General features: G+C 34.0%; 1 protein-coding gene across 2 annotated transcripts in view; it reads left to right on the forward strand.

The window, feature by feature from the left end:
- LOC139486612 (uncharacterized) overlaps positions 1-16,857 on the forward strand; it is an 80,056-nt gene extending 63,199 nt beyond the window's left edge. For both annotated transcript variants that reach the window (XM_071271539.1, XM_071271540.1), the window contains exons 12-19: positions 1,933-2,058; positions 4,185-4,409; positions 7,592-7,746; positions 10,546-10,677; positions 11,202-11,363; positions 13,546-13,716; positions 14,480-14,571; positions 15,896-16,857. In XM_071271539.1, coding sequence (XP_071127640.1) covers positions 1,933-2,058; positions 4,185-4,409; positions 7,592-7,746; positions 10,546-10,677; positions 11,202-11,363; positions 13,546-13,716; positions 14,480-14,571; positions 15,896-16,149 — 1,317 coding nt within the window. In that variant the 3' untranslated portion in view covers positions 16,150-16,857. The remainder of the gene's footprint in view (positions 1-1,932; positions 2,059-4,184; positions 4,410-7,591; positions 7,747-10,545; positions 10,678-11,201; positions 11,364-13,545; positions 13,717-14,479; positions 14,572-15,895) is intronic.
- Positions 16,858-19,704: the final 2,847 nt, after the last annotated feature.

Consider the following 19,704-nt stretch of genomic DNA (forward strand, 5'->3'; position numbering starts at 1 on the left):
TACTGGGCCAAGATCATTATAGATAGAGATAATTGTAAGGAGCAAGAATGTTCAGTAAAGTAAGATGTACAAACACATCACCATCACCTAAACACAATTTTGTCATGAATCCATCTGCTTCCTTTGTTTAATATTCACATATACCAAGGTGAGCGACACAGGCTCTTTAGAGCCTCTAGTTTCTAATGTTATAAATTTTACCACACTCATTGTACTGGGGAACTTTGTTGTCAAGAAATAAGATGATGAGTTATGATTCAGTGTACATAGATATAGGAAGATGTGGTGTGAGTGCCAATGAGACAACTCTCCATCCAAATAACGATATATAAAAGTAAACCATTATAGATCAATCTACGGCCTTCAACACCAAGCCTTGGCTCACATCAAACAACAAGCTATAAAGGGCTCCAAAATTACTAGTGTAAACCATTCAAACGGGAAAACCAATGGTCTAATCAATATAAAAAACAAGAAACGGGAAACACTTATAAATTACATAAACAAACGACAACTACTATACATAAGATTCCCGACTTAGGACAGTTGCAAACATTTGCAGCGGGATTAAACGTTTCAATGGTACCAAACCTTTTCCCTTTTCCTGAAACAATAGCATAACATCACAACATAGAAAAACACCAGATAAAATATCAATTGGCAGGCTTAACTCTATCAAAAAACGTAAATTAACGCACTATGTTTACCAGTTGCATACCTGGAATTGTTCATAAGCTACTGGTCAACTATACTTGATGTATAGAATGGTTGTAAGGACTTGAGGTGTATTTTCAGTATGACAGGTTTCAATACAATGTATAACATTTACCTAATTTTCAAGGTGCATTGATGAATGTTAAAGTTTGTGGTTTTGCCATTTCTGAGGTACTTAAAGCAATAGGTCCAGTATGTTTGGGGAATGGGATTATTTGAAAACAGTGCATCAGTTCAACAATTTTCTTTCCATACTTATTTTATTTATACACAATGCTTATTACAACAAAACACAAATCAAGTTTGAATTTTTGTGGCGTCACTTTTAACATTCTAGAGTTATACCCCTTTACAATTTGAAAATTGCTGAAATTTTTGTTACCGTTTTCTAACTTAAGATTTGCTTCAACTAAATGTTATGAAACGAATATGCACAATGCTTATTATCACAAAATTCAGATTTGAGTAGTGTCACTTTCGACTTTTATTGAGTAATGTCCCTATATAACTTTGTATGCATGCAGAGTCATCATCTGTGTCCCATGGACACATTCTCCATTTTTTCTAGAAGTTTTGCTGCTCTAGATCTGAACTTAAATTCTGGACTAAATATACCATTTCAACAGTTTGTCATTGTATTAATATCAATCATACTTTTTGTTCATTTATATATTTGAAGTTTAGGATGGCGTCCATTTTCACTGAACTAGTATACATATTTATTTAGAGGCCAGCTGAGACACACATCCTGGTATGGGATTTTCTCGCTGTCTTGAAGACCCGTTGGTGGCCTTCAGCTGTTATTTGATCCAGTTATTGTCTCTCTGATATATTCCCCATTTCATGTCTATTCTCAATTTTAATGTCAAAATGTGTCACATAATTGCCATATACTTATGAACATAGCATGCATATATTGCAATAAAATTATGAACATATGTTATATAACCGTCGAATTATGAACATATGTAATATTACCATAGAATTATTAACATATATTATATTACCATAAAATTATAAACATATGTTATATTAACATAGAATTATAAACATACGTTATATTACCATAGAATTATAAACATATGTTATATTACCATAGAATTATAAACATATGTTATACCATAGAATTATGAACATATGTTATATTACCATATTACCATAGAATTATAAACATATGAATAAACCTCTTTAAAGTTTTTGTTATTTCCACTGTTGCAGAATGTACAAACCAGGTTGAAAGAGTTCACCAGTATGGATAAGGATCAGAAAGCTGAGGTTCTGAGAGCAATGAGAAAGTTTATCAACAGAGGATGGTCGTTTACTGAACCAGCTTTTCACCCTCTGGTAACAATTTGTTCAATAGTACCCCCAATTACAAGGCAAATTCAATAAAAAAAAAATACCCAATTACAAGGCAAATTCAATAAAAAAAAAATACCCAATTACAAGGCAAATTCAATAACAAAAATAGCCAAATACAAGGCAAATTCAATAAAAAAAAAAACCAATTACAAGGCAATTCAATAACAAAAATACCCAAATACAAGGCAAATTCAATAACAAAAATACCCAATAACAAGGCAAATTCAATAACAAAAATACCCAATAACAAGGCAAATTCAATAACAAAAATACCCAATAACAAGGCAAATAAAGGCAAATTTAATAACAAAAATACCCAATTACAAGGCAAATTCAATAAAAAAAAAAACCAATTACAAGGCAAATTCAATAACAAAAATACCCAATAACAAGGCAAATTCAATAACAAAAATACCCAAATACAAGGCAAATTCAATAACAAAAATACCCAAATACAAGGCAAATTCAATAACAAAAAAACCAAATACAAGGCAAATTCAATAACAAAAAAACCAAATACAAGGCAAATTCAATAACAAAAAAACCAAATACAAGGCAAATTCAATAACAAAAATACCCAATAACAAGGCAAATTCAATAACAAAAATACCCAATAACAAGGCAAATAAAGGCAAATTTAATAACAAAAATACCCAATTACAAGGCAAATTCAATAAAAAAAAAAAACAATTACAAGGCAAATTCAATAACAAAAATACCCAATAACAAGGCAAATTCAATAACAAAAATACCCAAATACAAGGCAAATTCAATAACAAAAATACCCAAATACAAGGCAAATTCAATAACAAAAATACCCAAATACAAGGCAAATTCAATAACAAAAAAACCAAATACAAGGCAAATTCAATAACAAAAAAACCAAATACAAGGCAAATTCAATAACAAAATTACCCAATTACAAGGCAAATTTAATAACAAAAATACCCAAATACAAGGCAAATTCAATAACAAAAATACCCAAATACAAGGCAAATTCAATAACAAAAAAAACAATTACAAGGCAAATTCAATAACAAAAATATCCAATTGCAAGGCAAATTCAATAACAAAAATACCCAATTACAAGGCAAATTCAAAAATATATAACAAAAATACCCAATTACAAGGCAAATTCAAAAAAGTATAACAAAAAAAACAATTAAAGGTGAATTCTGTAAAAACAGACAAAATCAAACCGTATTAATCAACAGAACATATTCCTGACTTGGCAAAGGCATTTTCCAGAGAAAATGGTAAGTTAAACTTTGTTTTATAGCTAGCTCATCCTCCCTCTTGTATGGCAATTGTTTTTAGTGCTGTAATATGATATTCTTTGATTTTTTACCTGTTTATACTTTTGCTGTCTGGTTTTATATTTACTTAACACTCACTAATGTTTTCAGTCCCTAAATTGTAATTGAATTAGGATTTCTTAATTTCTTCCCATTCAAAGAGAAGAGAGAACATATAATATCAGTCTGTCTGTGTTGGTTTGTCTGCAATTATTGCAAGAGTTTGATAAAATTTGTATCAAAAATTTATACCAGAATGTTTCAAATTAGTTTGAAAATCCTTGCCAATCATCTATTTATTTAAGAAGTTATGACCTTAGAAATATAAATCATGAGAAATTGCATTGTAATCTCCCTCATGCACACATTTCTTGTAGGATTGATATGAAATTTTATATCAAGGTTAATTGGATCATTGATGAGTTTGAAAGGCAATTTAACTCTTATTAATTATTTAAACAGGGATGATGTCCCTTGGAATGTCAATTGTATAGGAACTTGCGTGGTAAGAGCTCTAACGCCTACATTTCATATCAGATTTTACTGACATTCAAATCATTGATATTTTGGAAGAGTTTCAAAATCAGTCCCTTTCAACTATTTTAACAGGAATTAAGTCCCTTTGAAATGTTTGTTAAATAACTTTGTTTCTCAGCACTCTCAAACTTATTTGAAATTTTTATCAAATGTATCTTTATCATCAAGGTCTTCCAAAAGTAGACGTAGTATGTAGTTGCCATTGTATTTTCAATACTGATTGTTATTCTGGGTCCCTGTCAACAATTGTGAGCTCATTGTTTTATATATTTACAGACTGGAGACCTAACATCTACTGGTAACCTAGAGCAGTATATTAAATATAACCTCCAGAAAAAACAAAAGGACAAAAAGCAGACTGATAAAAAAGGCAAGAAGAAACAAATGAAGAAAGAAAATAAACCTCTTCCATCATTTGATGTGTTCTCTGTCATTGATGTCTGTGTATTTAATAGAGGACTTGTGTTAGCTTTGAGTTATGATAATCAACATCTACTCATGGTAAATATAAAGATAAGAAACCTCTGTCATCATTTGATGTGTTCTCTGTCATTGATGTGTGTGTATTTAATAGAGGACTTGTGTTAGCTTTGAGTTATCACAATCAGCATTTACTCATTTTAATTATAAACATTTATTTGTCAGCTTCAAGATGTGACTACTCTTTTAAAGCAATATTCTTAGAATATTTTTATGCCCCAACAGCAGTGAAGGGGCATTAATTGTTACCCTTGTTCATTTGTATGAACATCCCATATTTTTTTTTGTTGGTTTTGTCTCAGACTGTCCTCAACCATATGTTATGAAACTTACACACAATACTCATAACCATAAAACACAGATTAAATTCCAGTTTTGGTGGCATCACTTTTACAAATCTCTAGTTATGTCCCTTTATAATGTAATACGCCAAAGGGGGCATCTTCTGTGTCCCATGGACACATTCTTCATTTATTTTTGTTGCTGTCTATGAAATACTCTTTCCAATACACTCAGAATGTATTTTAATCCTAGTGTGACTTCTCTCTCCAATACACTCAAAATATTTCTTTTAGAGCTCTGTGTGACTTCTCTCTCCAATACACTCAGAATATTTCTTTTAGAGCTCTCTGTGTGACTTCTCTCTCCAATACACTCAGAACATTTCTTTTAGAGCTCTCTGTGTGACTACACTCTCCAAAACTCCGAGAACATTTCTTTTAGAGCTCTCTGTGTGACTACACTCTCTGTGTGACTACTCTCTCCAATACACTCAGAACATTTCTTTTAGAGCTCTCTGTGTGACTACACTCTCTAAAACTCTGAGAACATTTCTTTTAGTTCTCTCTGTGTGACTACACTCTCCAAAACTCTCAGAGTATTTCTTTTAGAGCCCTCTTAAGTGGCTACTCTCTCCAAAACTCTTAGAACATTTCTTTTAGAGCTCTCTTAAGTGACTACACTCTCCAAAACTCTCAGAATATTTCTTTTAGAGCTCTCTTAAGTGACTACTCTCTCCAAAACTCTCAGCACATTTCTTTTAGAGCTCTCTTAAGTGACTACTCTCTCCAAAACTCTCAGAACATTTCTTTTAGAGCTCCCTTAAGTGACTACTGTCTCCAAAACTCTCAGAACATTTCTTTTAGAGCTCTCTGTGTGAAAGTGACTACTCTCTCCAAAACTCTCAGAATATTTCTTTTAGAGCTCCCTAAAGTTACTATTGTCTCCAAAACTCTCAGAACATTTCTTTTAGAGCTCCCTTAAGTGACTACTCTCAGAACATTTCTTTAAGAGCTCCCTTAAGTGACTACTGTCTCCAAAACTCTCAGAACATTTCTTTAAGAGCTCCCTTAAGTGACTACTGTCTCCAAAACTCTCAGAACATTTCTTTAGAGCTCCCTTAAGTGACTACTGTCTCCAAAACTCTCAGAACATTTCTTTTAGAGCTCCCTTAAGTGACTACGGTCTCCAAAACTCTCAGAACATTTCTTTAGAGCTCCCTTAAGTGACTACTGTCTCCAAAACTCTCAGAACATTTCTTTTAGAGCTCTCTGTGTGAAAGTGACTACTCTCTCCAAAACTCTCAGAATATTTCTTTTAGAGCTCCCTTAAGTGACTACTCTCTCCAAAACTCTCAGAACATTTCGTTTAGAGCTGTCTGTGTGACTACTCTTGGCAATATTATAAGTTTTTGTTTTAGTGCTGTGTAAATATTCTTACCAATATTTTCAGATTGTTATGAGCTCTCTGTTTAGTAGTTCTCAGCAAAACTCTCAAAATGTTTCTGTTAGAGCTGCATGTCGGTGTGACCTCTCTTACAATTTACACTCGGAATATATCTTTAACATTTTTCTTTATGGTAACTATCAGTTATAAAAATAGATATAGGAAGATGTGGTGTGAGTGCCAATGAGACAACTCTCCATACAAATAACAATTTAAAAAGTAAACCATTATAGGTTAAAGTACGGCCTTCAACACGGAGCCTTGGCTCACACCGAACAACAAGCTATAAAGGGCCCCAAAATTACTAGTGTAAAACCATTAAAACGGGAAAACCAACGGTCTAATCTATATAAACAAAACGAGAAACGAGAAACACGTATATATTACATAAACAAACGACAACTACTGTACATCAGATTCCTGACTTAGGACAGGTGCAAACATTTGCAGCGGGATTAAACGTTTTAATGGATCCAAACCTTCTCCCTTTTTCTGAAACAATAGCATAACATCACAACAAAGAAAAACATACGATAAAATATCAATTGGCAGACTTAACTCAATCAAAAAACGTATGATTAAACAATGAACAAATAAAGGAGTAGGTTCAGTAAGACCCCTTTTTGGCCCAAAAATATAGCAGTTTTGCAAAAGTATGAAAATGTAATCTTTTAGCCATTTACTGGAAAGTAGAATGCTTCTGCTACATGAATATGGGCTATTTTTGACAATACAATGCACATATATTGGGTACTAGCATCATTAAGTCATGCTAAATTACTGAAATCTTCACAATTTGAGCATTTTAGCTGAATTTTAGACGGTTTCCGTCTAAAATGAAAGTGGCCGCATTCGTGTTCATTCATAATATTGAAATGTAAGTTGTATTTGATGATAATACATAACATATATAAAGGTTGAGGATGAACACGGATGCGGCCACTTTCATTTTTGACAAAAACCAGCTGAAAAGTGACGTTTTTTGGCATATTTGATAGATTTTATATATTTAAGCTTGAATCGGAGCGTTTTTAATGACTAAATCAGTTGAAATCTTTTACATTTACTAATCGAATCAATTTAAATAGACACTTAAGTGTTTAAAAAGTGTCCAAAATCTTTCGTTCGATGAACCAGAAATTTGAGGCCAAAATCGGCCCTTACCGGACCTACTCCTTTGATCTGCGATATCTGAATACAAATGCACAGTTAATTAAATATTAGAGACAAACATTCATGACCAAAAAGCTAACAAACAAATTCAAACACAGGACATGACTGAGAAATATTTAACCAATCAATGTTAACTTTAGAAAAAAACCGTTTTTTTTATAATCTTGAAGTTTATACAAATGTTGTAAGAATAAGTGAAAAATAGTGTTTAAATGATTCTTTAAGACCTTTTTGTGTTGAAACTATGTACAATATTCTCAGAGGGTTTGTTGCAGAACAGTCTGAAATTAAGTTTTATATTTCAGATATTGAATACAACAACAAGAGAGTTATTTATGAAACCATCCTTTGTACATCTGAGCCTCAAATTTGTACATTTTGCCAAACAAACACCAATGATGATGAAAAGATCAGATTGTTTCTGTATCTATAGTGCCAACGGTCCTGGGTCTTCAGATGGGTTAGTATGTTTCTGTATCTATAGTGCCAACGGTCCTGGGTCTGCAGATGGGTTAGTATGTTTCTGTATCTATAGTCCCTCCAGTGCTGGGGCTATCGATAGTTACTGATGATTCATTAATGAAATTAAATATTAAAGGAATGGCAAATTTTCTATTAGCTTGTATGCAGATCTCGGCAAAACACCCGAGTTGCATTAAATTAGATATCCACAAACAAATAAATGAATCCACAGTAAATAAGTTTTTGTATCTATCATATCACCATGACAACAAGTAAAACCTATCTTGCAAAGAAAGGTATAAAACGTCCCTTGATAAATGAATTTAAAGCATTTCAAACACTTTTAGCTTAAAAAAAAATCTTTTCATAAGTCAAGTCAAGGCATCAACCTACAGTGATACAATAAAGCATACTTACAGTCCTATAAGACCTTACTCATAAGTCAATGCATCAACCTACAGTGATAAAATAAAGCATACCGTACTTACAGTCCTATAAGACCTTACTCATAAGTCAAAACAAGGCATCAACCTACAGTTATAAAATAAAGCATACTTACAGTCCTATAAGACTTTAAATCAACTCTAAGGCTGCTGTCAAAGTATGGCTTAAAATTTGTATGTATACATTTAATGTAAATGAGTCCTTGAAAAGTGAGCTGATAATTTTTTATACGACCGCAAAATTTGAAAAATTTTTCGTCGTATATTGCTATCACGTTGGCGTCGTCGTCTGCGTCGTCGTCGTCGTCTGCGTCGTCGTCGTCGTCTGCGTTGTCGTCGTCTGCGTCGTCGTCCGAATACTTTTAGTTTTCGCACTATAACTTTAGTAAAAGTGAATGGAAATCTATGAAATTTTAACACAAGGTTTATGACCACAAAAGGAAGGTTGGTAGTGATTTTGGGAGTTTTGGTCCCAACATTTTAGGAATTAGGGGCCAAAAAGGGCCCAAATAAGCATTTTCTTGGTTTTCGCACTATAACTTTAGTTTAAGTTAATAGAAATCTATGAAATTTTGACACAAGGTTTATGACCACAACAGAACGGTTGGGATTGATTTTGGGAGTTTTGGTTTCAACAGTTTAGGAATTAGGGGCCAAAAAAGGGCCCAAATAAGCATTATTCTTGGTTTTCGCACAATAACTTTAGTTTAAGTAAATAGAAATCAATGAAATTTAAACACAATGTTAATGACTACAAAAGGAAGGTTGGTATTGATTTTGGGAGTTAAGGTCCCAACAGTTTAGGAAATAGGGGCCAAAAAGGGACCCAAATAAGCATTTTTCTTGTTTTTCGCACCATAACGTTAGTATAAGTAAATAGAAATCTATGAAATTTAAACACAAGGTTTATGACCATAAAAGGAAGGTTGGTATTGATTTTGGGAGTTTTGGTCCCAACATAATAAGGGGCCCAAAGGGTCCAAAATTAAACTTTGTTTGATTTCATCAAAATTGAATAATTGGGGTTCTTTGATATGCCGAATCTAACTGTCATGACTGTGTATGTAGATTCTTAACTTTTGGTCCCGTTTTCAAATTGGTCTACATTAAGGTCCAAAGGGTCCAAAATTAAACTTAGTTTGATTTTGACAAAAAATTAATCAGTTAGGTTCTTTGATATGCTGAATCTAAAAATGTACTTAGATTCTTGATTATTGGCCCAGTTTTCAAGTTGGTCCAAATCGGGGTCCAAAATTAAACTTTGTTTGATTTCATCAAAAATTGAATAAATGGGGTTCTTTGATATACCAAATCTAACTGTGTATGTAGATTCTTCATTTTTGGTCCTGTTTTCAAATTGGTCTACACTAAAGTCCAAAGGGTCCAAAATAAACTTAGTCTGATTTTAACAAAAATTGAAATCTTGGGGTTCTTTGATATGCTGAATCCAAAAATGTACTTAGATTTTTTATTATGGGCCCAGTTTTCAAGTTGGTCCAAATCAGGATCTAAAATTATTATATTAAGTATTGTGCAATAGCAAGTCTTTTCAATTGCACAGTATTGCGCAATGGCAAGAAATATCTAATTGCACAATATTGTGAAATAGCAAATTTTTTTTTAATTAGAGTTATCTTTCTTTGTCCAGAATAGTAAGCAAGAAATATCTAATTGCAAAATATTGTGCAATAGCAAGATTTTTTTTTAATTGGAGTTATCTTTCTTTGTCCAGAATCAACTTAAATCTTTGTTATATACAATATACAATGTATATTCACTTTTTACTACCAACTGATAAATTAAAATAATCTTTACCATTCAGTGATAACAAGCAGTTTTTTTACATCTTAATATTTTATGATGTATTTAAATGAGTAGTTATTGTTGCAAACTCCATTAGAAATTTTAATTGAGATTAGTTTTGGAATAAGGGAAAGGGGGATGTGATTAAAAAAATTGGGTTCAATTTTTCTCATTTGAAATTTCATAAATAAAAAAGAAAATTTCTTCAAACATTTTTTTGAGAGGATTAATATTCAACAGCATAGTGAATTGCTCTAAGAGAAAACAAAAATTTTAAGTTCATTAGAACACATTCATTCTGTGTCAGAAACAAATGCTGTGTCAACTATTTAATCACAATCCAAATTTAGAGCTGAATCCAGCTTGAATGTTGTGTCCATACTTGCCCCGACCGTTCAGGGTTCAACCTCTGCGGTCGTATAAAGCTACGCCCTGCGGAGCATCTGGTTATTTAATCTATTGAACATTTTTTTTAAACTAGGAAATGTTTTGTACTGTTCTTTTATGATGTATAATTGTTATTTTTATTGCATGTTTGATGTTATTTACAGGTATTATCTGACATATGACAGGCATGGTGAAATGATTAATGATAGTTTACGTACCAAACTTCTGACTGATACAAAACAGATGGATCCTATAACTCATGAGAGTAATGTGTATAGTCTGACCATGAGTAATATGTAAGTTTGCTTACAATAGAAAATCTTATTGTCTACTGAGTAAACAGTGTGTCATTCTTTGTCATATATCACAAATATATGCAAACCACACAGTCTACTGAGTGTTGTGTCAGTACTTTAGTTGAGATAACAAATACACACATATCTCATAGTCTACTGAGTAAACAGTGTGTCAGTACTTTGATTAAATTATATCCTAAATACACAAAAACCTTATTGTTTTCTGAGCAAACTATTAGAAACTATTAGAATATTAATTTTCATCAATGTAGCATGTGATTTGCTTTTAGCTTATAAAATACAGATCAACTTCCACTTTAACACAATCCCAAAAATTTGTACCCACAAGTAGAAATTTTGTAAAAAAAAAAGGGTTGCTTGTTATCAATTTATCAGTTGGAAACTTATACCGATTGACCTATATACTCGACAACACTCACACACAGTTAGTCCCTAGTCATTTTGATATCACATGTTAACTCTAAAAACAGCATACATTTCAAGTGTTATTTTTTATTACACAGGTTGTTAAGTTCTTGCAATGGTTTCCGGAATGAAGTAGATTACTTAGGAGAAATGTTCAGCATGGGTTCTGTGGCAGATATATTGGTTCTCCTAACAACATCAGGGGAGGTTAAATTTGTTGATCTTCCCTCTTTACTACCATTAAGTCCTATACTGAACAAGTAAGTATTGGTTCTCCTAACAACATCAGGGGAGGTTAAATTTGTTGATCTTCCCTCTTTACTACCATTAAGTCCTATACTGAACAAGTAAGTATTGGTTCTCCTGACAACCTCAGGGAAGGTTAAATTTGTTGATCTTCCCTCTTTACTACCATTAAGTCCTATACTGAACAAGTAAGTATTGGTTCTTCTAACAACATCAGGGGAGGTTAAATTTGTTGATCTTCCCTCTTTACTACCATTAAGTCCTATACTGAACAAGTAAGTATTGGCTCTCCTAACAACATCAGGGGAGGTTAAATTTGTTGATCTTCCCTCTTTACTACCATTAAGTCCTATACTGAACAAGTAAGTATTGGTTCTCCTGACAACCCCAGGGAAGGTTAAATTTGTTGATCTTCCCTCTTTACTACCATTAAGTCCTATACTGAACAAGTAAGTATTGGTTCTCCTGACAACCTCAGGGAAGGTTAAATTTGTTGATCTTCCCTCTTTACTACCATTAAGTCCTATACTGAACAAGTAAGTATTGGTTCTCCTAACAACATCAGGGGAGGTTAAATTTGTTGATCTTCCCTCTTTACTACCATTAAGTCCTATACTGAACAAGTAAGTATTGGTTCTCCTGACAACCTCAGGGAAGGTTAAATTTGTTGATTGTCCTCTTTACTACCATTAAGTCCTATACTGAACAAGTAAGTATTGGTTCTCCTGACAACCTCAGGGAAGGTTAAATTTGTTGATCTTCCCTCTTTACTACCATTAAGTCCTATACTGAACAAGTAAGTATTGGTTCTCCTGACAAACTCAGGAGAGGTTAAATTTGTTGATCTTCCCTCTTTACTACCATTAAGTCCTATACTGAACAAGTAAGTATTGGTTCTCCTGACAACCTCAGGAAAGGTTAAATTTGTTGATCTTCCCTCTTTACTACCATTAAGTCCTATACTGAACAAGTAAGTATTGGTTCTCCTGACAACCTCAGGGTAGGTTAAATTTGTTGATTGTCCTCTTTACTACCATTAAGTCCTATACTGAACAAGTAAGTATTGGTTCTTCTAACAACATCAGGGGAGGTTAAATTTGTTGATCTTCCCTCTTTACTACCATTAAGTCCTATACTGAACAAGTAAGTATTGGTTCTCCTGACAACCTCAGGGAAGGTTAAATTTGTTGATCTTCCCTCTTTACTACCATTAAGTCCTATACTGAACAAGTAAGTATTGGTTCTCCTAACAACATCAGGGGAGGTTAAATTTGTTGATCTTCCCTCTTTACTACCATTAAGTCCTATACTGAACAAGTAAGTATTGGTTCTCCTGACAAACTCAGGGGAGGTTAAATTTGTTGATCTTCCCTCTTTACTACCATTAAGTCCTATACTGAACAAGTAAGTATTGGTTCTCCTGACAACCTCAGGAAAGGTTAAATTTGTTGATCTTCCCTCTTTACTACCATTAAGTCCTATACTGAACAAGTAAGTATTGGTTCTCCTGACAACCTCAGGGAAGGTTAAATTTGTTGATTGTCCTCTTTACTACCATTAAGTCCTATACTGAACAAGTAAGTATTGGTTCTTCTAACAACATCAGGGGAGGTTAAATTTGTTGATCTTCCCTCTTTACTACCATTAAGTCCTATACTGAACAAGTAAGTATTGGTTCTGCTGACAACCTCAGGGAAGGTTAAATTTGTTGATCGCCCTCATTTACTACCATTAAGTTTATCAACCCAAAGCATTTCCAATAATTTCCTCACTTAAATGTGTTAGAATAAATACTATGATAGAAATTAAAGATATCTGGCCTCTGAGTTGGCTTACACTGCAATATTTATTGTAGCATTTTAATATTTATCAATAAGTGATTATGCTGGCTACCAGTATGTTAAACATTGTTGGTAATAAGCATTGGCCGATTTAAAATAATAGACACTATGAATCAGCATACTCTGATCTGTGAAGCCTAGAAGTATCAGGCAAGCACTAGTACCTGTTGGGCTAGTGGAATGTCATTATAAGCTTTGGGCAATAAAGTTTTATTCCCTGACCTGCTTGAGCATATTGGTCCTGTGCCCAAGCTTAGAGAAATATATTAAGGACAAAAAAACTCCTTAAAATCTTTTTCAAAATATATGAGGCTTGAAAAATGTTATTGTTAAAATATCTTGTTTTACTTTTTAGGCCTCTTGATAACAACTTTTGGGAGAAAGACGACTTAAAAATTCTAGACAAAATAAAATTCACGACCTTTAAAGTTGTTGGAGAAGGCAGTTTCACTAATGACATTGGCAGGACTTATACGAGAGCTGCCATTGCTGTGGATAATCTACTGCTTGTTCTAAAGATTCACAGGTACCTTATTATCATTCAAGTTTTAAAGTTCTACTGTTTTATTTAAGTTTGCAAAACTTTAATAAATAAATTTGTGTTACAGACAAAATGCTGCACTTCCACAAATATTTTTAATACTTTCAAATCTTACTATTCCACCAATATACAGGTGTAGGAAAATTGGTACCGTTAATGTTATTACTACCACTGGATTGATGCCTCTGCTGGTGGGCTGTTAGTCTCCGAGGGTATCACCAGCCCAGTAACCAGTACTTCGTTACTGGCATGAAAATACAGATTTTTTTGTGTTATTAAAATTTCCTGTTACAAAATGTTATAAATTATTATAAATTAAGGAATGTATCTCCCTCATGCAGAAGTCTGATTCCTTTCACGGATTTTGGATCTTTAGGATTATAGCTCTTCATCTTTTATATAAGCTTTGGATTTCAAATATTTTGGCCACGAGCATCACTGAAGAGACATGTATTGTCAAAATGCGCATCTGTTGCAGGAAAATTGGTACCATCAATGTTATTAATGTGATACAGGCCAAAGCAAATTGGTACCATCAATGTTATTAATGTGATACAGGCCAAAGCAAATTGGTACCATCAATGTTATTTATGTGATACAGGCCAAAGGAAATAATCTCTAAGAAGGAAGATAATCACTTGATACTTGTTTGTTAATCCGATTTGTAAATGTTACTATATGTTATGTAATTAAAGGGTCAGGAAAATATTCCATGTGGTTTAAAATCATACAAATCCTATTATTACAGGGAGACAATAAATTCTGATGCAGTAGTCGAAATAACACAGTCAATAACACTGGCAGGACATCCTAAAGAAATACACTTTATCAACGAAACAGGTATATATTCTGGTTGGACAAAAAGAAATATTTTAATTTCTTTTTCAAATAATTTCAAATAATGCAAAATTACTGATTGATTGAGAGTAAAGATAACCCAAAAGATATATCAGAACCACCCTTTAAAGGGGCATAACCTATGAGATATAAAAAAAAAAGAAAATATGTGATTTTGTTTTCCTGTTCAATCATAAATGAAAGTGAAAAAGTGAAATGATAATTTGCCTTTAGAATTGAGTTTAGTTCAATTTTTATGCCCCACCTACGATAGTAGAGGGGCATTATGTTTTCTGGTCTGTGCCTCCGTTCGTCCGTTCGTTCGTCCGTTGGTTCGTCCCGCTTCAGGTTAAAGTTTTTGGACGAGGTAGTTTTTGATGAGGTTGAAGTCCAATTAATTTGAAACTTAGTACACATGTTCCCTATGATATGATCTTTCTAATTTTAATGTCAAATTAAAGTATTGACTCCAATTTCATGGTCCACTGAACAAAAAAGAAGATAGTGTGAAGCTCAGGTTAAAGTTTTTGGTCGAGGTAGTTTTTGATGAAATTGAAGTCCAATCTTGAAACTTAGTACACATGTTAACTATGATATGATCTTTCTAATTTTAATGCCAAATTAAATTATTGACCCCAATTTCACAGTCCAGTGAACATGTAAAATGATAGTGCGAGTGGGGCATCCGTGTACTATGGACACATTCTTGTTTCAAAATAAGCTAAGAAACATTGATGATGAGTTATTCACTTGCAAGTGATGATTCCATCTCATTGAATCCTTGTTCATGTGACCTTCAATTTAATCTTAGCTAGGGATTAGTTTCATGTGAATTAGAAGTGTTCAGTTATTTAAAGGAAAGAATGTGAAACAAGGGTACATTTTGTAAATCATTATTGACTTATTCGAATCACAAAAACTCACTCTTATACAGGTAAAAATTATGTTAAACATATTTTTTAAGCGCAATATTATGAAATTAAACAGACCGAGAAAATTCCAATTGCAGGTGTTTGCTATCTATTTATTTATATATATTTTATGTTTATATTATATCGGGTTATATGACTGTTGAAATGTTGATACATATTTTCAACCCAATGCAGTGTAAATTGTTTATTAAATACTTTTTATCATTAAGATTTCTAAATTATAAATCAAATATGAGAATTTGAGTCAAATCTATTAATAGAAAATTTACAACTAATGCCCCTTTAAGAATCATAGAAAATGGACTAGTATTGAGAACATATCAATATGTATTTATTGTTTATGTTTGTCTCAAAATAAGACTTACAATATAATTGTTTTCTCTTTTTATTTGTAGTTGGATTTTTACTGACAGTAACCCAACACTTTCAAACAAATCAAAATTACAGAGAAAACTTGTATCACTACCTCCATGATGGTCAGCTTAAGCAGGTTCTCCTGTGTTTAGGACATGGACCAAGGTCATTTCTGACTGTTTATCTACCTGAGAACAGTGACCATGACTTCAGTGATTCTGACCATGGGAAGGCAGGATGGAGGCTCTACATGAGAGACGGACATGGGGGAATTATCTGTGTATTATTACAATGATATCACAATAACAATTTAGACTGTACAGGCCATACTCATCCTTTATTTAATTTGCAGTAAAAACAGCTAAACATCAATTCCCCAATCACCAAATCTCATTCTTCAGAGGAGGATGCGTCGACTTATTGCAATTGTGACTTTTTGAGATATTAAGTTGAGCCCTGTTGTTCAAAAGTGTTTTTAGGTTTATTATTTTAATCAGTGATGTGTTTGTTATAGTTGGTATCATCAATACTCTTTAAGCACTCATGTGAAATAGAATTAAATAATCTATGTTGCTGAGAAGCTTATAATATATTTTAATATTCCAATTAGAGACAAATGAAACTAACCAACAAAAACTGTAGGAATTTCATGAACCGTAAAAGGAGCGAAAGAGGTTTTGTTGACGGGATATGCATCTCATGCTATGCACCCATCAACCATCCAAATCAACATTCAGTCGAAAGTCGGGAATAGGATGCAATTTGAATTACAGATAATAAGACTAGACTGTCTGGAAAACCATTTTGATCCAAGAACATATTCCTCTTGGCTAAGGAATACCTGTAACTATACCACAATTAATTTTAGAACACATTACACTTGATTTTAAATAGAATACAAATAAATGACTTTCAGGATAGAGCTATTGACAATTATTTGTTTAAATGTCTGTATTATTTATTTTGTATATGAACATTTTTTCATTAAATGCACTTTATCCTATTGTTTTCTCAATAAGTACAAGACAGTCATCTTATTTCAAGTTGATGTGAAATACCTGTTCTTAATTATTATTTTGTTTTGTATTTCAGTTCATGCATTAGTTATATTCTTTTCCAAATCTCAGACATAGTCAAGTTATTTGCTAGATATGAAGTACCTGTTCTTTACTCTGCTGTTGTCTTCTTATGTCTATGACTTAGTCAAGTTATTTGCTAGATGTGAAGTACCTGTTCTTTACTCTGGTGTTGTCTTCTTATGTCTATGACTTAGTCAATTTATTTGCTTAGTGTGAATCAGAATGAGGAAAGTATGCATAATCTTTATGGCTTATTGTCCAAATACTTCAAAGTAATATGAACAATGTTAAAAATTGGATGATTTTTTTGGGGTAAGATTTTGATTTAAGAGTGTTGTTTATCACCAGGATAATATGGTGCTTTATATATGTTTCTTGTAGGACAAAGTCAAAGGTTTCCTCTCCTTCACTCTGTCTGTTGGTCCATCTGTCAGTCTGTTTCTTGTAGGACAAAGTCAAAGGTTTCCTCTCCTTCACTCTGTCTGTTGGTCCATCTGTCAGTCTGTTTCTTGTAGGACAAAGTCAAAGGTTTCCTCTCCTTCACTCTGTCTGTTGGTCCATCTGTCAGTCTGGTTTCTTGTAGGACAAAGTCAAAGGTTTCCTCTCCTTCACTCTGTCTGTTGGTCCATCTGTCAGTCTGGTTTCTTGTAGGACAAAGTCAAAGGTTTCCTCTCCTTCACTCTGTCTGTTGGTCCATCTGTCAGTCTGGTTTCTTGTAGGACAAAGTCAAAGGTTTCCTCTCCTTCACTCTGTCTGTTGGTCCATCTGTCAGTCTGTTTCTTGTAGGACAAAGTCAAAGGTTTTCTCTCCTTCACTCTGTCTTTTGGTCCATCTGTCAGTCTGTTTCTTGTAGGACAAAGTCAAAGGTTTTCTCTCCTTTACTCTGTCTGTTGGTCCATCTGTCAGTCTGTTTCTTGTAGGACAAAGTCAAAGGTTTTCTCTCCTTCACTCTGTCTGTTGGTCCATCTGTCAGTCTGTTTCTTGTAGGACAAAGGTTTCCTCTCCTTCACTCTGTCTGTTGGTCCATCTGTCAGTCTGTTTCTTGTAGGACAAAGTCAAAGGTTTCCTCTCCTTCACTCTGTCTGTTGGTCCATCTGTCAGTCTGTTTCTTGTAGGACAAAGGTTTCCTCTCCTTCACTCTGTCTGTTGGTCCATCTGTCAGTCTGTTTCTTGTAGGACAAAGTCAAATGTTTGCTCTCCTTCACTCTGTCTGTTGGTCCATCTGTCAGTCTGTTTCTTGTAGGACAAAGTCAAAGGTTTTCTCTCCTTCACTCTGTCTGTTGGTCCATCTGTCAGTCTGTTTCTTGTAGGACAAAGTCAAAGGTTTCCTCTCCTTCACTCTGTCTGTTGGTCCATCTGTCAGTCTGTTTCTTGTAGGACAAAGTCAAAGGTTTTCTCTCCTTCACTCTGTCTGTTGGTCCATCTGTCAGTCTGTTTCTTGTAGGACAAAGTCAAAGGTTTGCTCTCCTTCACTCTGTCTGTTGGTCCATCTGTCAGTCTGTTTCTTGTAGGACAAAGTCAAAGGTTTTCTCTCCTTCACTCTGTCTGTTGGTCCATCTGTCAGTCTGTATCTTGTAGGACAAAGTCAAAGGTTTTCTCTCCTTCACTCTGTCTGTTGGTCCATCTGTCAGTCTGGTTTCTTGTAGGACAAAGTCAAAGGTTTTCTCTCCTTCACTCTGTCTGTTGGTCCATCTGTCAGTCTGTTTCTTGTAGGACAAAGTCAAAGGTTTTCTCTCCTTCACTCTGTCTGTTGGTCCATCTGTCAGTCTGGTTTCTTGTAGGACAAAGTCAAAGGTTTTCTCTCCTTCACTCTGTCTGTTGGTCCATCTGTCAGTCTGTTTCTTGTAGGACAAAGTCAAAAGTTTGCTCTCCTTCACTCTGTCTGTTGGTCCATCTGTCAGTCTGTTTCTTGTAGGACAAAGTCAAAGGTTTTCTCTCCTTCACTCTGTCTGTTGGTCCATCTGTCAGTCTGACAAAGTCAAAGGTTTTCTCTCCTTCACTCTGTCTGTTGGTCCATCTGTCAGTCTGTTTCTTGTAGGACAAAGTCAAAGGTTTTCTCTCCTTCACTCTGTCTGTTGGTCCATCTGTCAGTCTGTTTCTTGTAGGACAAAGTCAAAGGTTTTCTCTCCTTCACTCTGTCTGTTGGTCCATCTGTCAGTCTGTTTCTTGTAGGACAAAGTCAAAGGTTTTCTCTCCTTCACTCTGTCTGTTGGTCCATCTGTCAGTCTGTTTCTTGTAGGACAAAGTCAAAGGTTTGCTCTCCTTCACTCTGTCTGTTGGTCCATCTGTCAGTCTGGTTTCTTGTAGGACAAAGTCAAAGGTTTTCTCTCCTTCACTCTGTCTGTTGGTCCATCTGTCAGTCTGTTTCTTGTAGGACAAAGTCAAAAGTTTGCTCTCCTTCACTCTGTCTGTTGGTCCATCTGTCAGTCTGTTTCTTGTAGGACAAAGTCAAAGGTTTTCTCTCCTTCACTCTGTTGGTCCATCTGTCAGTCTGACAAAGTCAAAGGTTTTCTCTCCTTCACTCTGTCTGTTGGTCCATCTGTCAGTCTGTTTCTTGTAGGACAAAGTCAAAGGTTTGCTCTCCTTCACTCTGTCTGTTGGTCCATCTGTCAGTCTGGTTTCTTGTAGGACAAAGTCAAAGGTTTTCTCTCCTTCACTCTGTCTGTTGGTCCATCTGTCAGTCTGTTTCTTGTAGGACAAAGTCAAAGGTTTTCTCTCCTTCACTCTGTCTGTTGGTCCATCTGTCAGTCTGTTTCTTGTAGGACAAAGTC

The sequence above is a fragment of the Mytilus edulis genome, chromosome 8 (genome assembly GCF_963676685.1).
Source record: "Mytilus edulis chromosome 8, xbMytEdul2.2, whole genome shotgun sequence".
Lineage (NCBI taxonomy): Eukaryota > Metazoa > Mollusca > Bivalvia > Mytilida > Mytilidae > Mytilus > Mytilus edulis.